The 17,763-nt window shown below is 36.2% G+C and overlaps 1 protein-coding gene across 3 annotated transcripts in view; it reads right to left on the bottom strand.

The window, feature by feature from the left end:
• Positions 1-17,763, bottom strand: part of PRKN (parkin RBR E3 ubiquitin protein ligase) — a 1,838,204-nt gene that overhangs the window by 45,003 nt on the left and 1,775,438 nt on the right. For all 3 annotated transcript variants that reach the window (XM_031968387.1, XM_031968388.1, XM_031968389.1), the window contains one exon: positions 93-176. In XM_031968387.1, coding sequence (XP_031824247.1) covers positions 93-176 — 84 coding nt within the window. The remainder of the gene's footprint in view (positions 1-92; positions 177-17,763) is intronic.

Genomic DNA, 17,763 nt, shown 5'->3' with positions numbered 1-17,763 from the left:
TAAGGAACTACTTGAGTATTTAAAGTAAATACTAAGTACTTAATAATGCTTTTAAATTTTTTCATTCATTCATTCATTCTCATTCAGCATACCTGGGCTGATGATCCTGAGGCTTCAAAGAAGGTGCTGCATTCCCCTTCATGGTACTCTTCTTTACAATCACGGCAGAAGACAAACTGAAATATAATATATACCTTTATTAAAGATATGCTTGGTGTTTGTCTTGGGTTACAAGAGTTTTTAATTTATTGTCCCCCTGCTACCTACCACAATGGATATTCTTCTAGACACTCGGTTAGAAACAAGACACTAGTGTAACTCTTCTAGATAGTATTTAATTCCAGATTTATTCTTTGCCACTGGAGCCAAGTGGAAAGTATACTGTAATAAAATGACTTGGGTTCGAATCTCACCTCTGTCATTTGCCTCCCCATGTGACTTTAGACAAATCTCTTAATCTCTTTTGGTCTTAGTTTCCCCACGTACAAAATGGGAGGGCTGGACTATATGCTCCCTTGGTTCTTTACTAGCTCTGGATCTATGATTCTAGGATTCCAAGTAAACTATAGCTATATTTTGTTCATATCTGACTTTTCATACCCCCATTTGGGATTTTCTTGGTAAAGATATCGAAGTGTTTTGTCATTTCCTTCACCAGCTCATTTGAACAATGAGAAAACTGAGGCAAACAGGGTTAATGACTTGTCTCGGGTCACTTAGCCAAGAGATATAAGAGAGAGAATATGAACTTCGGACTTCCTGATTCCAGGGCCAGTTTTCTAGTTACATTGCTACATGGTTTCTTAACAGAGTCAAGCATAAATAAGTGGAAAATAAGCAAAGACCAAGAGGTCATTTGTCCAAAGTTGTTTGGCTAGTTACTGGCAGAGCTGAGATGATCACATCTGAAAAAGATTCTCATATCAAAGGGGATTTGGATCTCTCTGGGAAGTATTTTATTAGCTGGGCTGCAAGACAAGGCTACTGTATTAGTTAAGGTGATTTTGTTAAGAGTTTAATACTAGGGTATAAGAGTGAGGAGTTATATCTTGAAATAACTGTGATGTTAAAATAAGAGGCATCTTAAAATTGTCTTAAAAAAAGAAAGAACTTGAAAAAAAAAACAAAAACAGAAATAAAATAAACAGAACACTAGCTTGCTTAAAAAGTGGAAAGAATAAATATATATACATGTGTGCTAGGATTTTTTCTCCTGCCACACAATAATAAGAATTATTATTATGATTATAATAGCTAGCACTGAGATATTATCTTCCATGAACTAGCCACTATGCTTAATGATTTACAAATATTACTTCAATTCAATACAGTTTTATGAAGTATCTACTATATGCTAGGAAGTATACTAAGTGCTGGGAATACAAAAAGAGGCAAAAGAGAGACCCTATTTTCAAAGAGCTTGCAATCTAGTGTAGATCCTCACAATAACCAACATGAATATATTTTTGCACTTCCCCAAATCACAGATTCTTGGAGCTGAAAATGATTGAATACCTGAAATGCAGTCATAAAACTTTTGAGACTCAGAGACTCCCTTGGGATCTCATTATTCCACTCATGGATAGTTATAATTGTTAGGAAGTTTTTCCTTAAATAAAGCCCAATTTGCCTCTCTGCAACCCCAAACATTCTTGCTAGTTTTCAATGTAATCCTTTCATGTGAAAGGCCTTCAAATACTCAGACAGCTAGAATGTGTCCTCCTTCTCCAGTTCAAACACTCCTAGTGTTATTAAGTGATCCCTGCTCAGGAATGATCTCAAGGCTCAGAAACTCTTCCTTTTAAGGTAATGGCTAGAACTGAACACATTGCTCCAGATGTGGTCACACTTAGTTTTTTACTTCTTAAAAGTCAGATTCGAAAATCCATCCAGTCTCTCTGTGTACTAAGCACAGGGAAGAGAGATACAATTTTGTTCTGGAGGCAAATGCCATTTTAGCAGCCATAGAAAATCAATGGGGGCAGCAGACTCCAAGACAGAGTGGGGCTCTGCCATTGTGTGGCCTAAGGCAATTCAATTAATCTCTCTGGCCTTCACTTTCCTCAGTTATATATATACATAAAAAGGTTGGACTAAATGATTCATGTCTGGAATATATTTTCTTCCCTTTCTCTCCTTCTTAGAATCCCCCGGCTTCATTTGGGGCTTAGTCCATGATAAACTGTCCATGAACCATTTAGTTGTGGATGCTTCCTCCCTCCTCAGACCAGCAAATATTTGTGTACATGTGGTACATCCCTCAGGAAGAACAGAAGCTCTCTGAAAACAGGGCCTTTTTATTTTGTTTTGTATTTATAGTCTAAGGACTTAGCACATTTAATTATTATTGAATGGAATTGGATCAAATAATCAACAAGCATTTATTGATAGTAATAACTACTTATTATTTACTAGGCATGAGGCACTGTGTTAAACATGGGAAATACAAAGGCAAAAATTCTTGACCTCAAGGAGTTTACATTCTAATGGGAGATAATGTTACCATGTACAAGTATATCAATAATACAGGCAAAATGATTACAAGGCAGTTTGGGGATGGAGTGTGATAGCAGGGGTGGGCAGGAGTAGTGAATTGGGGAAGGCTTCAAATTAAAGGTAGTATCTTCTAGCTTTAATATTCTAGGATCATTTTGTGGAGAGAAAATATTTATATTTGTGTATTCTCAGGTATAAAATGGGGATAATAGCACTAACCTCAGAGGGTTAATGTGAGGACCAGTTAGACAGATAATCAATAATCATTTATTAAGTCATTGTAAGTGGCATAGTAAACAAAAGTGCTGGACTTGGAGAAATGAATTGACTTCAAATCCAGTCTCATATACTTAATCATGATAGCTAGACTAGTGCCTATTATGTGCCAGGTACTGTGCGAAGCACTTTACAAATCCTTATAACAGCCTTGAGAGGTAGGTACTATTCCCATTTTACAATTGAGGGAACTGAAGCAAACAGAGATTAAATGATTTGCCCAGAGTCATAAAGCCAGAAAATATCTGAGGCTGATTTGAATTTAGATCTTCCTCACAGCCTGAAATCCAATAGGCCATGTGACTTTGAGCAAGTCATTTGACCTGTTTGATTCAGTTTTCTCCTATGTAAAATGGAGATAATAATAATAGCACCTACCTTCCAGAAGTGTTGTAAAGATCCAATGAGATAACTTATTTTTGCTCTGCAAATTTGAAACCACTATATAAATGTTATTGATGATGATTTTCATTATTGCTATTATTGTTGTTGTTATTTTATTATATTCCAGGCATTATGCTAAGAATTTGGAATACAAAGAAAGACAAAAACTGTCTTGATTTCAAGTAGTTCTCATTCAAATAGGAAACAGACATAGAGAAATTATATCCTTCCTCTCCTTCTCCTTCTCCCTTTCCTCCTTCCTCTCCCTCTCTCCCTCCCCCTCCTCTACCCCTTTTCTCTTTTCCTCTCTCCCTCTCTCTTCCCCTCTCTGCCTCTCTTCTTCCATCTCTCCCTCTTTTCTTCTTTTTCTTCCTTTCTTTCTCTCCCTCCCTCCCTCTCCCCCTCCTCCTTTCTTCCTCTTTCCTTCTTTTTCTTCCTCTCTCTCCGTTTCTTCTTCCCTTTCTCTCCCTCCCTTCCTCCCTCTCCCCACTCCTCCTCTTTCTCTTTCTCCCTCTCTCCCTCCCTCTCTGTCTCTCTATCTCTTCTTTGTCTCTATTTCTCTATATCTCTCTCTCTCTCACTCCACAAACACACATATACACTTTATAAAGCTATAAAGCATGGTATTTCTTTTTCTTTGATGGTTTGTTTATTAACTTGGTCAGAGCTGAGTCCTAGTGAGGAAATTCCCTCTATTAATGCACTTGTTCTACAATTTATAGTCTTGGAAATTTGCCTGGGAGCATTGAAAGGTTACGTGATTTGTCCAATGTTACCCAGAGTGTTTATGTCACAGGTGGGACTTAAAATTTCTTCTGGCACTGAGCTTAGCCCTTTATCTACAAGGCTTCACTACCTGTGATAGAAATATTAGCTATTATTATCATTATTATTCCATATTGTCTTTCCTTTTGACGTTTAATGGAGTTGGATTTTGCCATATTTGAAGGGATATAAAGATTTAGATTGTGAAATTGCGATTTCACATCCTCACCTCCAACCCCTTCCCCACACACCATCACTGCCAGGGCACTGGGATCTCTGGCCACTTTCTTCCCTGAGCATTCAGTCTGAGCCCTTGTATAAGCTGCCACTTTCCTGTGAAGCTAAGTTCTAGGTAAGTCCTTTGAAGGCCTTCTAGGTATGAGCCTTACAGATAATGTGTGAGCTTCTACAAAGCCTTCATCAGGCTTTCATATACCATCATCTTTTTAATGAATGTGGACAGTATATTTCAAACCATGGAGAATAACTCTGTAGGTGATTTCACACCGCTGCTTTCGATGGAAGCAAGTCTGATCTGTTGATATGACAGAGAAAACTCTTCACATCTTATTAGCTAGTGGATGAGATATAAAATCAGTTTCATGGTAGAAGAACACTCTGGAGGTTGATCAGTTTGTCAGAATAAATAGGCCTTCCCTGACACAAATACATTAAATTTCCTTTTGTACTAGTACTATGGAGAATGGACTATAAGGAAATAACACAAAAGGATATGCCCTAGCCACAGTACCTAGCACATAGTAAGTGCCTAATCAATTCTTCCTTCTTCTATTCATCCATCTTTTTACCTGTTGCTTAACTGATCAGTCAATTTATTGATCATCTGGTCTATCTCTCTGAAGCTCCAACAGTCAAACTATTATTGCAGCTCTGTAGTTAAGCTATTTTAGTGACTTAACATTAACCTATTTATTATTTTACCTTCTACAAAAAAATCATCTATTACAACTGAGATTGAAAACTTATTAAAACTGAGTTAATTCATTTAGTACACATTTTTAAATTAAAGAGCCCCATGTTTTATGAATATACCAATTTTTAACAGTAGTAGGACATCATTACCTTAATTTACAATCATATAAAGATGAAGGTCTAATGACTTGACCAAGTTATTACTAACTTTCAATCAGTATTCATATTTTATAGGCATCTAGGTGGCATAGTAGATAGAGCACTGGGCTTGGAATCAGGAATCTTCATGGGTTCAAATCTGGCCTCAGACACATATTAGCTGTGTGACCCTGAGCAAGTCCCTTAATCCTATGTGCCTCAGTTTCCTCATCTGTAAAATGAGCTGGAGAAGGGAACAGAAAACCACTCTAGTGTCTTTGCCATGAAAATTCTAAAATGGATCAGAGAGTCAGCAACGACTTACTAACAACTAACTAACTTACTAACACATTTCATTATCATTATGTTTTATGTATCTGCTTTTAGGGATAATGAAAACTTTGAATTAGTTAAACTGAAATAATACAAATGACACGAGTACTATATACTAAACCCATATTTCGCTTTCCCCCCCCAACCTTTTCTCCTGTGTTTCAGGATTAGATTTCAAAAGTTTCTGAGTGAGAAATTGGTCCCTCCCCCCTCACTACCCATTTACAGATACACACTATCTGTACACACCAGCTATGCATTACTCTGAATGTAAAAAGTCTTCATTGGAAATTGATCCCATCTATAACTTGATCACATTGTACAGGAATTAAAAATTGAATTTATGTCTACAAATATAAAACAATTCTTAGTGAATTTAGCAAGTAGGATCATATTTGGAGTTGTGTTATAAAAGGTAATTTTTTTTTACTGTAGAACTGGAAGGGACATTTAATCCAATCCTTTTATTTTGCCAATGGGGAAACTGAGGCCCAGAGAATCTGTGACATGTCCAGAAGCATGTGACAAGGTCATTTGGATGCAGGATTTGAAGCTGGATCCTTTGACGTCACATCCCATGTTCTTTTCAACACCCTTAAGTTAGACCCTGTGTATTGGAGATGTTTATCATTATGTGAAAATATTGAATGAAACGAGTCCTTGCTAAGTAGTGGAAACCTGATGCAGTTCCTACTTTTGTGAGTGTATTTAGGACAGAAAGGAATGTTGACACTAAATTCTTGTTCATATTAACTATCATCAGCAATAGCATTATGTCAGGAAATTCATGGAAACCATTTATAGGATGTGTGTGCCCAGTATAGAGACCTTGAATATAAAAAGGCTTGAAAACTGCTTGTTAAATTAAATGAGCTTGCATTCACAAGTAAGCTTTGCTTTGTGCCATCCACCTAAAACTTCACCAATCTGTTCAGATGACTAATTATAGCTTCTATTTATTTAGTTAGCTTGTGACTAATATTTTTCTTTTTTAATTAAAAATTTTTATTATAAAATTAATAAATGCTAACAATTTGCCAAACAATGGTTTGGGAAGACAGACAATAAACAAACACAAACATCTCAATAAACAGAGATAAATAGAAGTTATGACTGTACATGAAACTTATGTTTTTGTTTTGAAACAGTTTAAATGTATATTAAATTTAACATGATGGTAGTAAAACTGCTCTGCTTGCTTGTGTTCCTTTGTGTTCCTTTTTTAAAAAATTTCTTTCTACTTTCTTCTGGATTTAAAAAAAAATGTTTCCAATTCCAGCCTCTATCTTGTCCTCCAATAGAAACTTTCATTTATAACTAAGAAGTCTAAGAAAACCAAACAAACGAGCACATTGGTGATATATGAAAATGTATGCCTTATTCTGTATTTCAAGTTCATTTCTTCTTTGCCAGGAGGTGGGAAACAAATATCATCATAATTTTCTAAAGTTTTGATAGTCATTGCATTTAGCAGAGTTCTGAAGTCTTCAAAATTTGTTTTCTTTACATTATTATAATCAAAATGTAAATTGTAATCCTGGTTTTGTTCTCTTCACTCTGCATCAGTTCATATAAGTCTTCTGATGTCTGATATCTATGACAACTTTGAATTGCTTTAAATAAATGACTACATCTGGTATTTCAAACAACCATGTAAAGTGAATAATTCAGGAATTTTTATTTTTTACAGACAGGGAACTAAGATCCAGATCCATGATTTACTTAGGGTCACATGGCTAGTGACCTGTCAAAGTCATTACATGAATTCAATTTTTCTGACTCAAAAACCAGTGCTCTGCTATTTTGTGCTATGTCTCTTGTTCATTTAATATTGCCCAGAAAGGGTATTTTTATTGGAATGAATGAATGAATAAGACCTTTAATTAAACACATACTAGGACTGTGCTAAATGATGAGGATGCAGATCAAAGAGACAGTCCTTCACTAATACACTGCTGATAGAGTTTTGAACTGATTCAACCATTCTGGGAAGCAATTTGGAACTCTTCCCAAAGGACTATCAAGCTGTGCAAACCCTTTGATCCAGAAGTATCCCAAAGTGATCATAAAAAAGGGAAAAGGACCCACATGTGCAAAAATGTCTGTAGCAGCCTTTTTTGTGGTTAGCAAGGAACTGGAAACTGAGTGGAAGGGAATGGTTGAATAAATTTGGTACATGAATATTATAGGATATTATTGTTCTATAAGAAATGACCAGCAGATGATTTCAGAAAGGTCTGGAGAGACTTACATGAACTGATGCTGCTTGAAGTGAGTAGAACCAAGAGAACATTGTACACAGCAATAACAAGATTATGTGATAATTAACTGTGATAGACTTGGCTCTTTTCAGCAATGAGGTGATTCAGGCCTTCCAATATGGAGAGAGCCATCTGCATCCAGAAAAAGGACTATTGGGACTAAATATGGATCACAATAGAGTATTTTCACCTTTTTGTTGTTTGCTTGCTTTTTGTTTTCTTTCTCATTTTTTTTCCCTTTTTATTTTGATTTTTCTTGTGTAGCATGATAAATGTGGAAATATACACAGAAGAATTGTTTATGTTTAACCAATACTGGATTGATTGTCTGGGGGATGAGGGTATGGGGAAGAGAGGGAAAAAATTTTGGAACATAAAGTTTTGCAAAGGTGAATGTTGAAAACTATCTTTGCATGCATTTTGAAAATAAAAAGCTATTATTTAAAAAAATAAATATCCAACTAAACAAACAAACAACTCCTCCTTCCACACCAAGAGACAGTCCCTGATCTTAAGGAATTTACATTTTAGTGGGGGAAATAATACCTGGGGAGGGGGAAGGGTATCAGATGGAAAGGCCCTATGGGGTGCAGTGATAAAGCAGATGGTAATGTTTCTTCTTCAGTGTCATATCTATTGATGAAATCATCTCAATTTTTCATGTTGAATCATCTTACTCTTGGCAGCTCAGTAATCATTTCAGTTGCTGATTCAAAGTCCTTTCTGCCACCCTATGTAGACTCTGTAAACATTGGGCTTTACCAACACACAAGTGGCACTCAGTGTCAAAATAGGGTAAACTATAGGCTAAGGTGGAGCTACAGGTTACAGGAAAAAATGATTTAGTTTCTCACCATCTTTCACTCTTATGTACTTTCCAGGAATCACTTGTGGGGAAAAAAGCTAGGATTGTCTATGTGCGGCTTAAATATTCCCTCAAGATATTTATAAACATTCATATGGTCATGCAGACTGACATTCTCATGAACACATGTTCTGGTGTGTTCTTTTGTGAGCCCTTAGTTAGTTTATATTTTTGTTTAATTAGCATCTGTCTATCTCTCCAAACCAATGTGTGGCAAATCCAAATGGAATTCAAAGAAACATGGAATGGTGTTCTATCTTGGGAAATATGAAAAGAAATCAATCATTTCCAATGTGAAGTGAAGAATCAAGTAATCACTGATTAGTGTAAGTTAGGAAGCAAACAGAATCAACAAATTAAAAATTAAAAGCTCTAAAAATGAAGTTTTTGAGCTTTAGAAGTAATTCATGAGATGGGAGATTTGGAGCTGAAAAATACCTTAGAAGCAATTCAATGCAACCCATTCTAATTACAGATGAGAAACATGAGATTAGAGATGAGAAATGGTTTGCCCAAGAGCACAGAGGTTCTAGGTAGAATTAGAATCCAAGTCTCTTATTCTAAATCCAGGTTTGATCCACTGTATTTCCCTAATATTATCTCTACTAGAAAGTAGAGTTCCTTTATATTGATGTTTTCTATGTTATACCAGCATATATTATGACAGCATTTCATTAGGTTTCATTTATGTTTATTTTAGGAGCTTCTAAAAGTCTGTTTAAGGAACAGGATAAAATCAAATAACATCTTAAGACCCCTAAGAATGGTCATGGGAAACATTAAAACAAGGATATATACTTTTACAGTGCTTTGGGGAAAAAGGCAATATTTTTTGTCAAACACAAGGCTTTCCAGAAGATGGCAGCAGTGATATATGAGATTCATCTCTACTATATTAAAAATAGCTAAAGCTCAATGTGGGCAATAGCATCTCATATATTCAAGATTAGTTCTGACATTACAGTCCCACGGAAATGAAATGGTATTCTAATTCACTGAAACAAATCTTGAAAAGTAGAAAGTGTGAGGTTCATATTTCAAATATACAACATCTACTTTGGACTTCTTCAATGAATGTGCCATATACTGCATATTAACATATGAGGGAAATCTGTGAATCAGATAAGATAAATAGAAATCATAGAGAAATGAGCACTGCTCTCAGTCTATGTTGATTGTTAAGGAAGGTAAAATAAAACCTAGAACCCCACAGTCAGGACTGTTTAAATTTTCTTTTTAGTCCTGTTGTCTTAAAAACTGCCTTCCCTTTTCTTGGGTATGAGGGGCCATTCAGATCCTGGACATGATTTCTTTCTAACCTTTCTGTGAAAGGCTTCATAGAAGATATGGATTAACTTGAATTTAGGGAACTCCCTCTTTACTTCTTATCTCATTAGGAGTAATTATCATTTTAAGGTTATGTAGAGAATGAATACATAATTTGTTTACTTTATGGATGCACTTATTTAATCTATATATTCCATAACATCTGCTTCAGGGGCAGTGATTTTCTATAAAATGAGATAATATTGGTAAAGTGATAACACAGAGTAGGCATTCAATACATAATTGTTCTTTCCTTCTCCTCCCACTGCCTTTTCCCTGCTAGATGATAAACTTCTAAGGAGCAAAGACCATTCAGTTTGCTTTGGACAATATCCACTATGGGAACATACTCTGAGAAAAGGTTAAAAACTTTCAATTATGCTGATTATGGTGGTGGCTAGTTAGCAACTCAGTCTATGAGACTGTTGCCAAAGATACTTACTTTAATCTTAATTAGAGTAACTTTTAAAAAACCTTTATTTTTAAATGTTCATATATTTTAAAAGTTTAGAAAATGAATCTCCAATCAAGCATTTCATTTTCATCAAAATATTCTTCAAATAAATCACACAATCATAGAATTTGAAAGTTGGAAGGAACCTTATTGGCAAATGAGTCCAAACCACATATGAAAGGAATCTTCACTCTCACATATCTAGCAAGAGATTGGGTTGTTTGGCTATTTCCTGAGGACTTCTAAGGAAGGGGAATATCTATCTCTTTAGGACACTCCATTGCACTTTTGGAAAGTTCTAATTGTTAGGAAGTGGTTTCATTAATGACATTAATAGAAATAGAAAAGTTATAGGATGAAAAGCAAGTTTATAAGAAATGAGTTCATAGAATCTCAGAATAAATTTAGACCTAAATCTGTCTCTTCTCTAGTTCACTTTCCTGTTCTGGGTTCTACCCTCTGGGATTAAATAAAGTAAGTTTACTATCTCTACTACAGGATAGCCTTCAAATATTTGCAATGAGCTAGTATGTACTCCATAAATCTTTTTTTTTCCCCCATGCTAAATATATCTAGCTTTTAACTACTGGTCTTTATATTTCTTGTATTCAAGGACCTTCACTATCCTGATTTTCATTTTCTGGATACTTTCCTAATTATTAAAATCATTAATCTGGGGCACCCAGAATTGAATTCCAGATGAGTCTGATAAAAGCAAAGTATTGACAACAGGTTTCCTTATATGAGAAAGAAAAGTTATTTAAAGAAACATTTATCAGCACAAATTAATTCAAGAAACATTGATTAAATACATATTAAATGTGTTAGGTAGTGGGGATTCAAAATGTATCCAAGATTCACTCTTTTTCCAATTAATGGAAATATAGGGAAGAAAAATGTACACACACACACACACGATACAAGATACTGTACTCTTCCTCTATAGCTCTGTCTAGTTTCAAGTCCACAGAACAAGGCACTCCTTTCTAGGACAAGTTGATCATTTCTTATCTCATCACCAAGTAGCTAACTCAAGCATTGGATTCCATATTCCTTAGCTTCCTCTCCCCTCTGGTTGGAAGATTGGAAGGTGGAACACTAAATCCCACCCAAAGGTTTATAAAAAGGGCAGAAATTAGCAGTATGCATGTATGTATGTATGTATATGTGTATGTATGTATATGTGTATATATATATATATTTCTATTTGCAGCTTTGCCTGGCTTCAACTCCATAGAACATGATGCCTTAGAGCCTCCTTTGGAGTTCCTACAACCCCTACCTGCTTTCCAGTTTCCTTTTGTGTGCTCTCTTTTCTCATTAGATTGCAAACTCCTTGAGGGAGCAATGATCTTTTTTTTTCTGATTTATATCCTCAGAGCTTAGCACAGTATTAGACACATAGCATCAATAAGTGTTTAATATATGTTTATTGTGTTGAATCGAATGAGATAAACTCAAAAGTTCAGATAACGTATACAGTGATGTTTTGAGAAAGAGGGAGCATTTAAATAGGACAAAATGTACAAATGCATAGGGATGAGAGATAAGTTCAATAGAATGCAATAGAAAGAAGACACAATTTGGGTAGTAATGGAGTAAATGACAGGAAGTAGCATGAAGTAAGCTCATGACAAATGTTATATGTGGATTCTGTAGGAAGCCACAGAAGGATGTTTGTTTATTTGTTTTAAGTAAAGCAATAATGTGATTATAGTAATGCGTTAGGAAACTTATTTGGTCAGTACTGTGGAAGAGTGATTAAACTTGAGGTGGACAAATCTATTAGAAGGGTAATGGAATATTTGGAGGGAGAAGTAAGGATTTGAATGTGAAGAATAACAATAGCTCTTGAAAGCAGAGATGGTTTTTCTTTTTGTCTTAGAATACTCAGTGCCTAGTACAATATAGCTGTGCTAGCCTGGCATATAGCAGGGCTTAATAAAGGCTTGGTGGCTGATTGATTAAGGTGGTGGAATGAAGAGGTGAGGGCAGATACAAAAGAAATTTTGGTGGTAGAAATGATGGGATTTCACAATTGCTAGGATGAGAGAGAGTTAAAAAAAAGATTCCAGATCTAAATAAATGGAAATATGGTTAAAGATATGGACAAAAGTAGAGAAATTAATTATGGGGAAAAGTGATGAGTAAATTTTTGTGGTACAGTTGTTTTTCAGTTATGTCCCACTCTTTGTGAACCTATTTGGAGTTTTCTCAACAAAATTCCTGGAATGGTTTACCATTTCCTTGTCCAAGTCATTTTACAGATGAGGAAATGGAGGCAAAAAGGGTTATGTGATTGGTTCAAGTTTACACAGCTAATAGATATCTGAGGCCAGACTTGAACTCAGGAGAATGAGTCTTCCCCACTCCAGGCCTGACACTCTATCCACTGCTCCATCTAGTTGCCTCAGTGAGTCCACCGAATCACAGAATTAGAAGGAACGTCAGAGGTCATCTAGTCTGGCCTATATCTGGGACATCCCCTCAAAAACCTCGTAGGTATTTGGTCATGAAGTGGTCAAGAAGCCTTCAGTTGAAGGCTTTCTGTGATGGAGAATCAATGACCTTCTATGTATGTCCCATCCATTACATTTTTGGCCAGCTCTGAATTTAGTAATTTCCCCCTTACACTGAAACTGATCTTTCTACAACTACCCATTATTTCTATTTCTCTCTGATCCTTTTTGTTTTTTAACATGAGAAAACTTCAAATACTTAAAAAACTAGTATCACTTCTCTCCAGTCACCCTCAAGTCTTTTTTTCCAAGATAATCATTGCTCTCTCCTTAAATTGATCTTTCCCTTTCTGCATGATCTGGGCGCAGGAGAGAGCATCACAACCTCCCAGAGTTTCAGGTTCTTCGCTTGTAAAATGAGGGTGTCTGACTCAATGGCTTTTGAGGCCCTGCCCTTGCCCTGTGATCTCAAGATTCTCAGAAGATCTTTTTCTAATCATCCTGGTTATTCTCTTCTGGGTAATATTTTTTGCAGAACTGAATACAAAAGTACAAGTAGAGACTAACTGGGGCAGAGTAGGTTGGGATTATTGATGCCCTACTTCTGTAAACTGTGGGTTTATTAATTCAATCTAGGAACCCATTCTTTTCTTTTTTGGGGGGTATACTACATTAATAATGAGTTTGAGGTCCAAATGGAGATCCTCAACCAAATGATAGGGTTCAATAACAATTCACGTGTGAATAATGCAGAATGGTTTTCTCATTGCCAAAAGGCACTTTTATTTAGGAGAAGAGGTTATAGACAAAATGAAGAAGTAAAATAGACACAATAAGTGGTAAACATGAAATAGATTTGGGAGAGCATATAGTTAGCAAGGAAAAGGATTTTGACAATTAACAATGGAAAAGTCAAGTTCCCCAGTAGAACTCACAATTAGCCAGGAGAAAGGGAAGACACCATGATGTGGGAGTATGCCTTTGACTGCCAGGCTAAATCCATAGAGGAGTTTAACACCCTAAAAGGGTTAGTTAGCTATAATAAGGAGAAAGACACTATGAGTGGGTAAGAAGAAAAATCACAATGAGGTAGGGGGAGGGGAAGGAGGAGAAAGACATCAGGAGGCAGAAGCAGAATGCAGCCTCAGGTTAATCCCAATAGGGATTCAACAAAGATGGTATAGTATAGAAGAAATTTAACCTTGAGGGTTTGACATTATAACTTGGCTTTCTGATTGGATACAGTAAGGTAGGGGGTTTCCCCACGACCTCCACAGGGGTGCAACTGTAAGGCTGAGCTGATTCCCCATCAGTTCCCTTCTCTGCTTGCCTCAGGGAGTATTATAATCTTATCAGTATTTCAGGTTTTCTCGGCCTGAGTTACTTAGGATCTCATTAAGACTACTGTTAACTATGTTAACTATGTTTTAGTTCACAAAAAATTTCTTAAATCCCAGTGTAGAGCATGATGATGTTCAGAACAGTGCAGCCAGGTGGAAAATGAAAAGATGGATGCTTTGGGATCTTTCCTTCCTTCCTTAAATAAAGGGAGCTAGCTCTCTGCTGGAGACTCTATACCCTCTCTAGTCAGAGGGGAGAGGGAATTGAGGAAGTATGAGTTTCAGAGTTCATGTGATTTTGTTGGATGGTGAGTTTCTGGAGATCATGATGAAGTCTAAGAGAGTAATCTGGTGGGAAATGATGATTCCCCCCCCCCCCCTTTTTAACCTCTTTCTTTACTTTCACTCTTTTATGAAATAATTTCTGGAATTGACATCTCCCAATTCATTTAAACTTTTTTTCTCATATTCTTTCCCCCCAACCCCCTCTTTCCCTAAACAAGAGATTTTTTAATTTAAATTTAATTTAAGGGGGCTTTGTAATTCCTTAGTTATATAGGCTACATTGGCTTCATGCCATCTAAACAAGGTCTTTGTCTACAAAATCTCCTGAGTGACTGAAGTCATCTTTTAATGCAGAGTTCTTGGCTGAGACCTTTAGCAAAGACAAACTATTTTTCCTTGTAAATCTTCATTGGCCAGGCCTTTCTATATCACTCTGCTCCCTCTAGAAATGGCACACTGGTCACAGAGTATCAAATTCAATACCATATTCAAATACCATCATTAATTAGTGCACACATTCAAATATTGCCATTAATTAGCGAACAGATTTGAATATGGTCATTCATTAGTGAAAAGTGCAACATATGTCTTCTATGATTTTTTACTGGCCTCTAATCTGCATGACCCTCTCATTTACAATCTGCAGCAAGGCACTCAACTCTGGGAAAGATTATTACATTATGTCAGTAAAAATGTGGAACCTAAACCAGATGCCAGTTGAAGCCCAATTTGTCCCTTATGCATGTGGACATCCTTATGCTGTTTAAAAGAACAGGGCATATGGGAAGGAGAGAGGAAAAGCTTCTATTCAGCACATGGGCACAGAATCGCTACCGATGCAGTCCAATGTACTTTGTAACTCCACACTATACAGATTGAAAGGGGAACCAGAGTTAGGTTGGGAGCAGGGCTTAAGTAGCAGTGAAGGAAATTTCTTCCTTGGGAGTTATATTTTGAAGTCGGAATTTAAAATGAGTTAGCAATCAATCAAATTAAGAAGCATTTATTAAAACCTCTATAATGTGTCACTACCAAGTGTCTTACAGGGAGCACATAGTTCACGACATTATAGTGAGCCAAGTATAGCCAAAGGCAGAATATCATTTATCTTAAGCTATGTTTGCCAAAAGTACATATATGAAAGGGTGGGGAAATCAGGGGAAAGTATTCCTGTAAAGGAAAGTGACTGAGATTAAAAATAAATGAATGATCCAATTTAAGCAAAAATTAAAATACTGATGGCCACAAAGAATGAAGTTTTGAATGAATGGCCCTTGGTCCTGTTCTGCTCAATTTTCTATCTTTAAATCAAGGACTTGTCAAAAATGGCATGTTTCTCAAATCTTCAAATGACACAAAGTTGAGGGAGCTTCCTAACAAACCAGTCATACAATTCAAGATTCAGAAAGTTCCTAGTAGGCTAGAACTACTACCTTCTCACCATTCCCTTGAGATTATGCTATGAGGACTTTCAGGTAACAGAATTCTTATTATGGAAATGTTCTGGTCAAATGCCTCATATAATCCATTATAAAAAGGTGGCCCCAGTCACACTTTACATTGCTCCTTGGCCATCTTCTTGCCAGCTGACTTATCTTTACACTAGAGACCATTCTATAAAGACTTAACTCTCTCAGGTCCAGACTTTTTGCCTTAGGGCTCTGCTGATATGGTTGGTCTGTATCTCACAGGATTTCCTATAGCAAATCGACCCCAGACATCTTAATTTCCCTCTACCTTCTCAAAATCTGCAACCTGTCACTGGGTGTTTGACTCTCTTTCCCCCCAAACTGACTCCCTTCCCCATTCTTGAACCATAATGAAATTACCACTATTACTAGATAGTAAGTTTTAGTCGATTCCTATTTAACTCTGCTTGTTATGGCTGAAACTTTCCAAATCACACTTCCCTTTCTGGTTCCTTCTGCCCTATATGTGTTGTTTCTCTTTATTAGCATGTAACCCTTGAGGGAAAGAAAGGTCCTTGCCTTTGAGGAGCACAGTGCTTGACAGACAGTAAGGTCCAATAGGTGCCTTTTCATGCTTTCTTGGATTATGTCTAATGAAGCCTAGAGTCTATTAGATGAAATTTAATAAAGATAAACAATCACATGTATAAGTATAGGATGGAGGAGATGTGGCTAAGCAACATTTCATGTGAAAAATATCTGAAATTTTAGTAGATTAAAATCTACAATGTATCTATAGGATGATAAATCTCCAAAGCTAATGGGATTCTAGTCTATCCTAAAGATACAGAAGGAGGCAAGAAAAAAAAATCCCATACTATTCTTGGATCAGTCTATACCTAGAGTTCTGGTTTTATTTCTGGGCCCTAGGAAAGATATTGGTAAGGTGTCCAGATGATGGAAATGGCCAGAAAACTGATGATGGTTACTTGGAGAAGAGAAGATTATTGAGTCATAGAGTCATAAATATAGACATGGAAGGGACATCAAAGGCCATCCAGTTCAAAGTTCTCATTTTACAAATGTGTAAACTGAAGCCCAGGGATTTTAAAATGACAATCAAAATTACATAGGTAATAAATAGAAATGAGGGATTTTTCAGAGGGGCCCAGGGAATGGGAAGTTATAATTGTCTTAAAGGATTTGAAGGGTTGTCATGTGGAAAAGGAAAGAGATTTCAGCAGAGTGTGGTAGGGATATGACTTAGACAGAATCAGAATTTGGGATCTTATCCAGAGGACAGCACTGTGACAGATCTTTGACAGCTTGCCAGTTGCAGGTGTTATTTGTGTACCCATTAAGAGGAACTGAATTAATGAAGAATTATGCACTGGAGTGAACAGAGTCTAATCAGACCAAAGGGCAATAGATATAAAGTGTTGACTTAAAAAAATTTCAACAATGTGAATCCATTACAGATCAGTTTCATAAAGGATAGCTTAGAGTAGCTACTGCTAGTGTCTGAAACTTTAATTATTATTATTATTTTTTAGCTGATTCAGAGGTAGTTACCAAAGAAAATGTCTCTAGATTAGGAATTTTCTGACTATGTGAGAACGCCAGATGTTATCTTAGCCTGAGTTCAAATCTAATCTCAGATATTTACTCTGTGTGTGATTCTGGGTAAGTCATGTAACTTCAGTTTTTATCTCTGTTTCCTCATCTATGAAATGGAGATAATATAAATAATGCTTATTTTATTTTTTCCTCAATCCCTGTCTCCCTCCCTCCCTCCTTTTTCTTGCTTCCTTCCTTCCTTATGACTTCTTTATAATACTGTTGGAAAAACTGTGCCCATCCTGCTCTGCATGGCTGTGTGAGAAGGAATTGTTGGGTTAGGAAAAATCTGTGAGGATTGAAGAAAGCAAGTTAGAACTGTCCAAAGAGAGTATTATACTGTATCTTTCTGCCACACACTGAGTTATTTGTTAAAAGAAAGCCAGGAAATAAGAGTGGTGTTAGGTTATCTCCAACTTTCA

Source organism: Sarcophilus harrisii, chromosome 4, assembly GCF_902635505.1.
Source record: "Sarcophilus harrisii chromosome 4, mSarHar1.11, whole genome shotgun sequence".
Lineage (NCBI taxonomy): Eukaryota > Metazoa > Chordata > Mammalia > Dasyuromorphia > Dasyuridae > Sarcophilus > Sarcophilus harrisii.
Note: the sequence above shows the minus strand (reverse complement) of the source record. Positions and strands in the feature narration are given on the sequence as shown.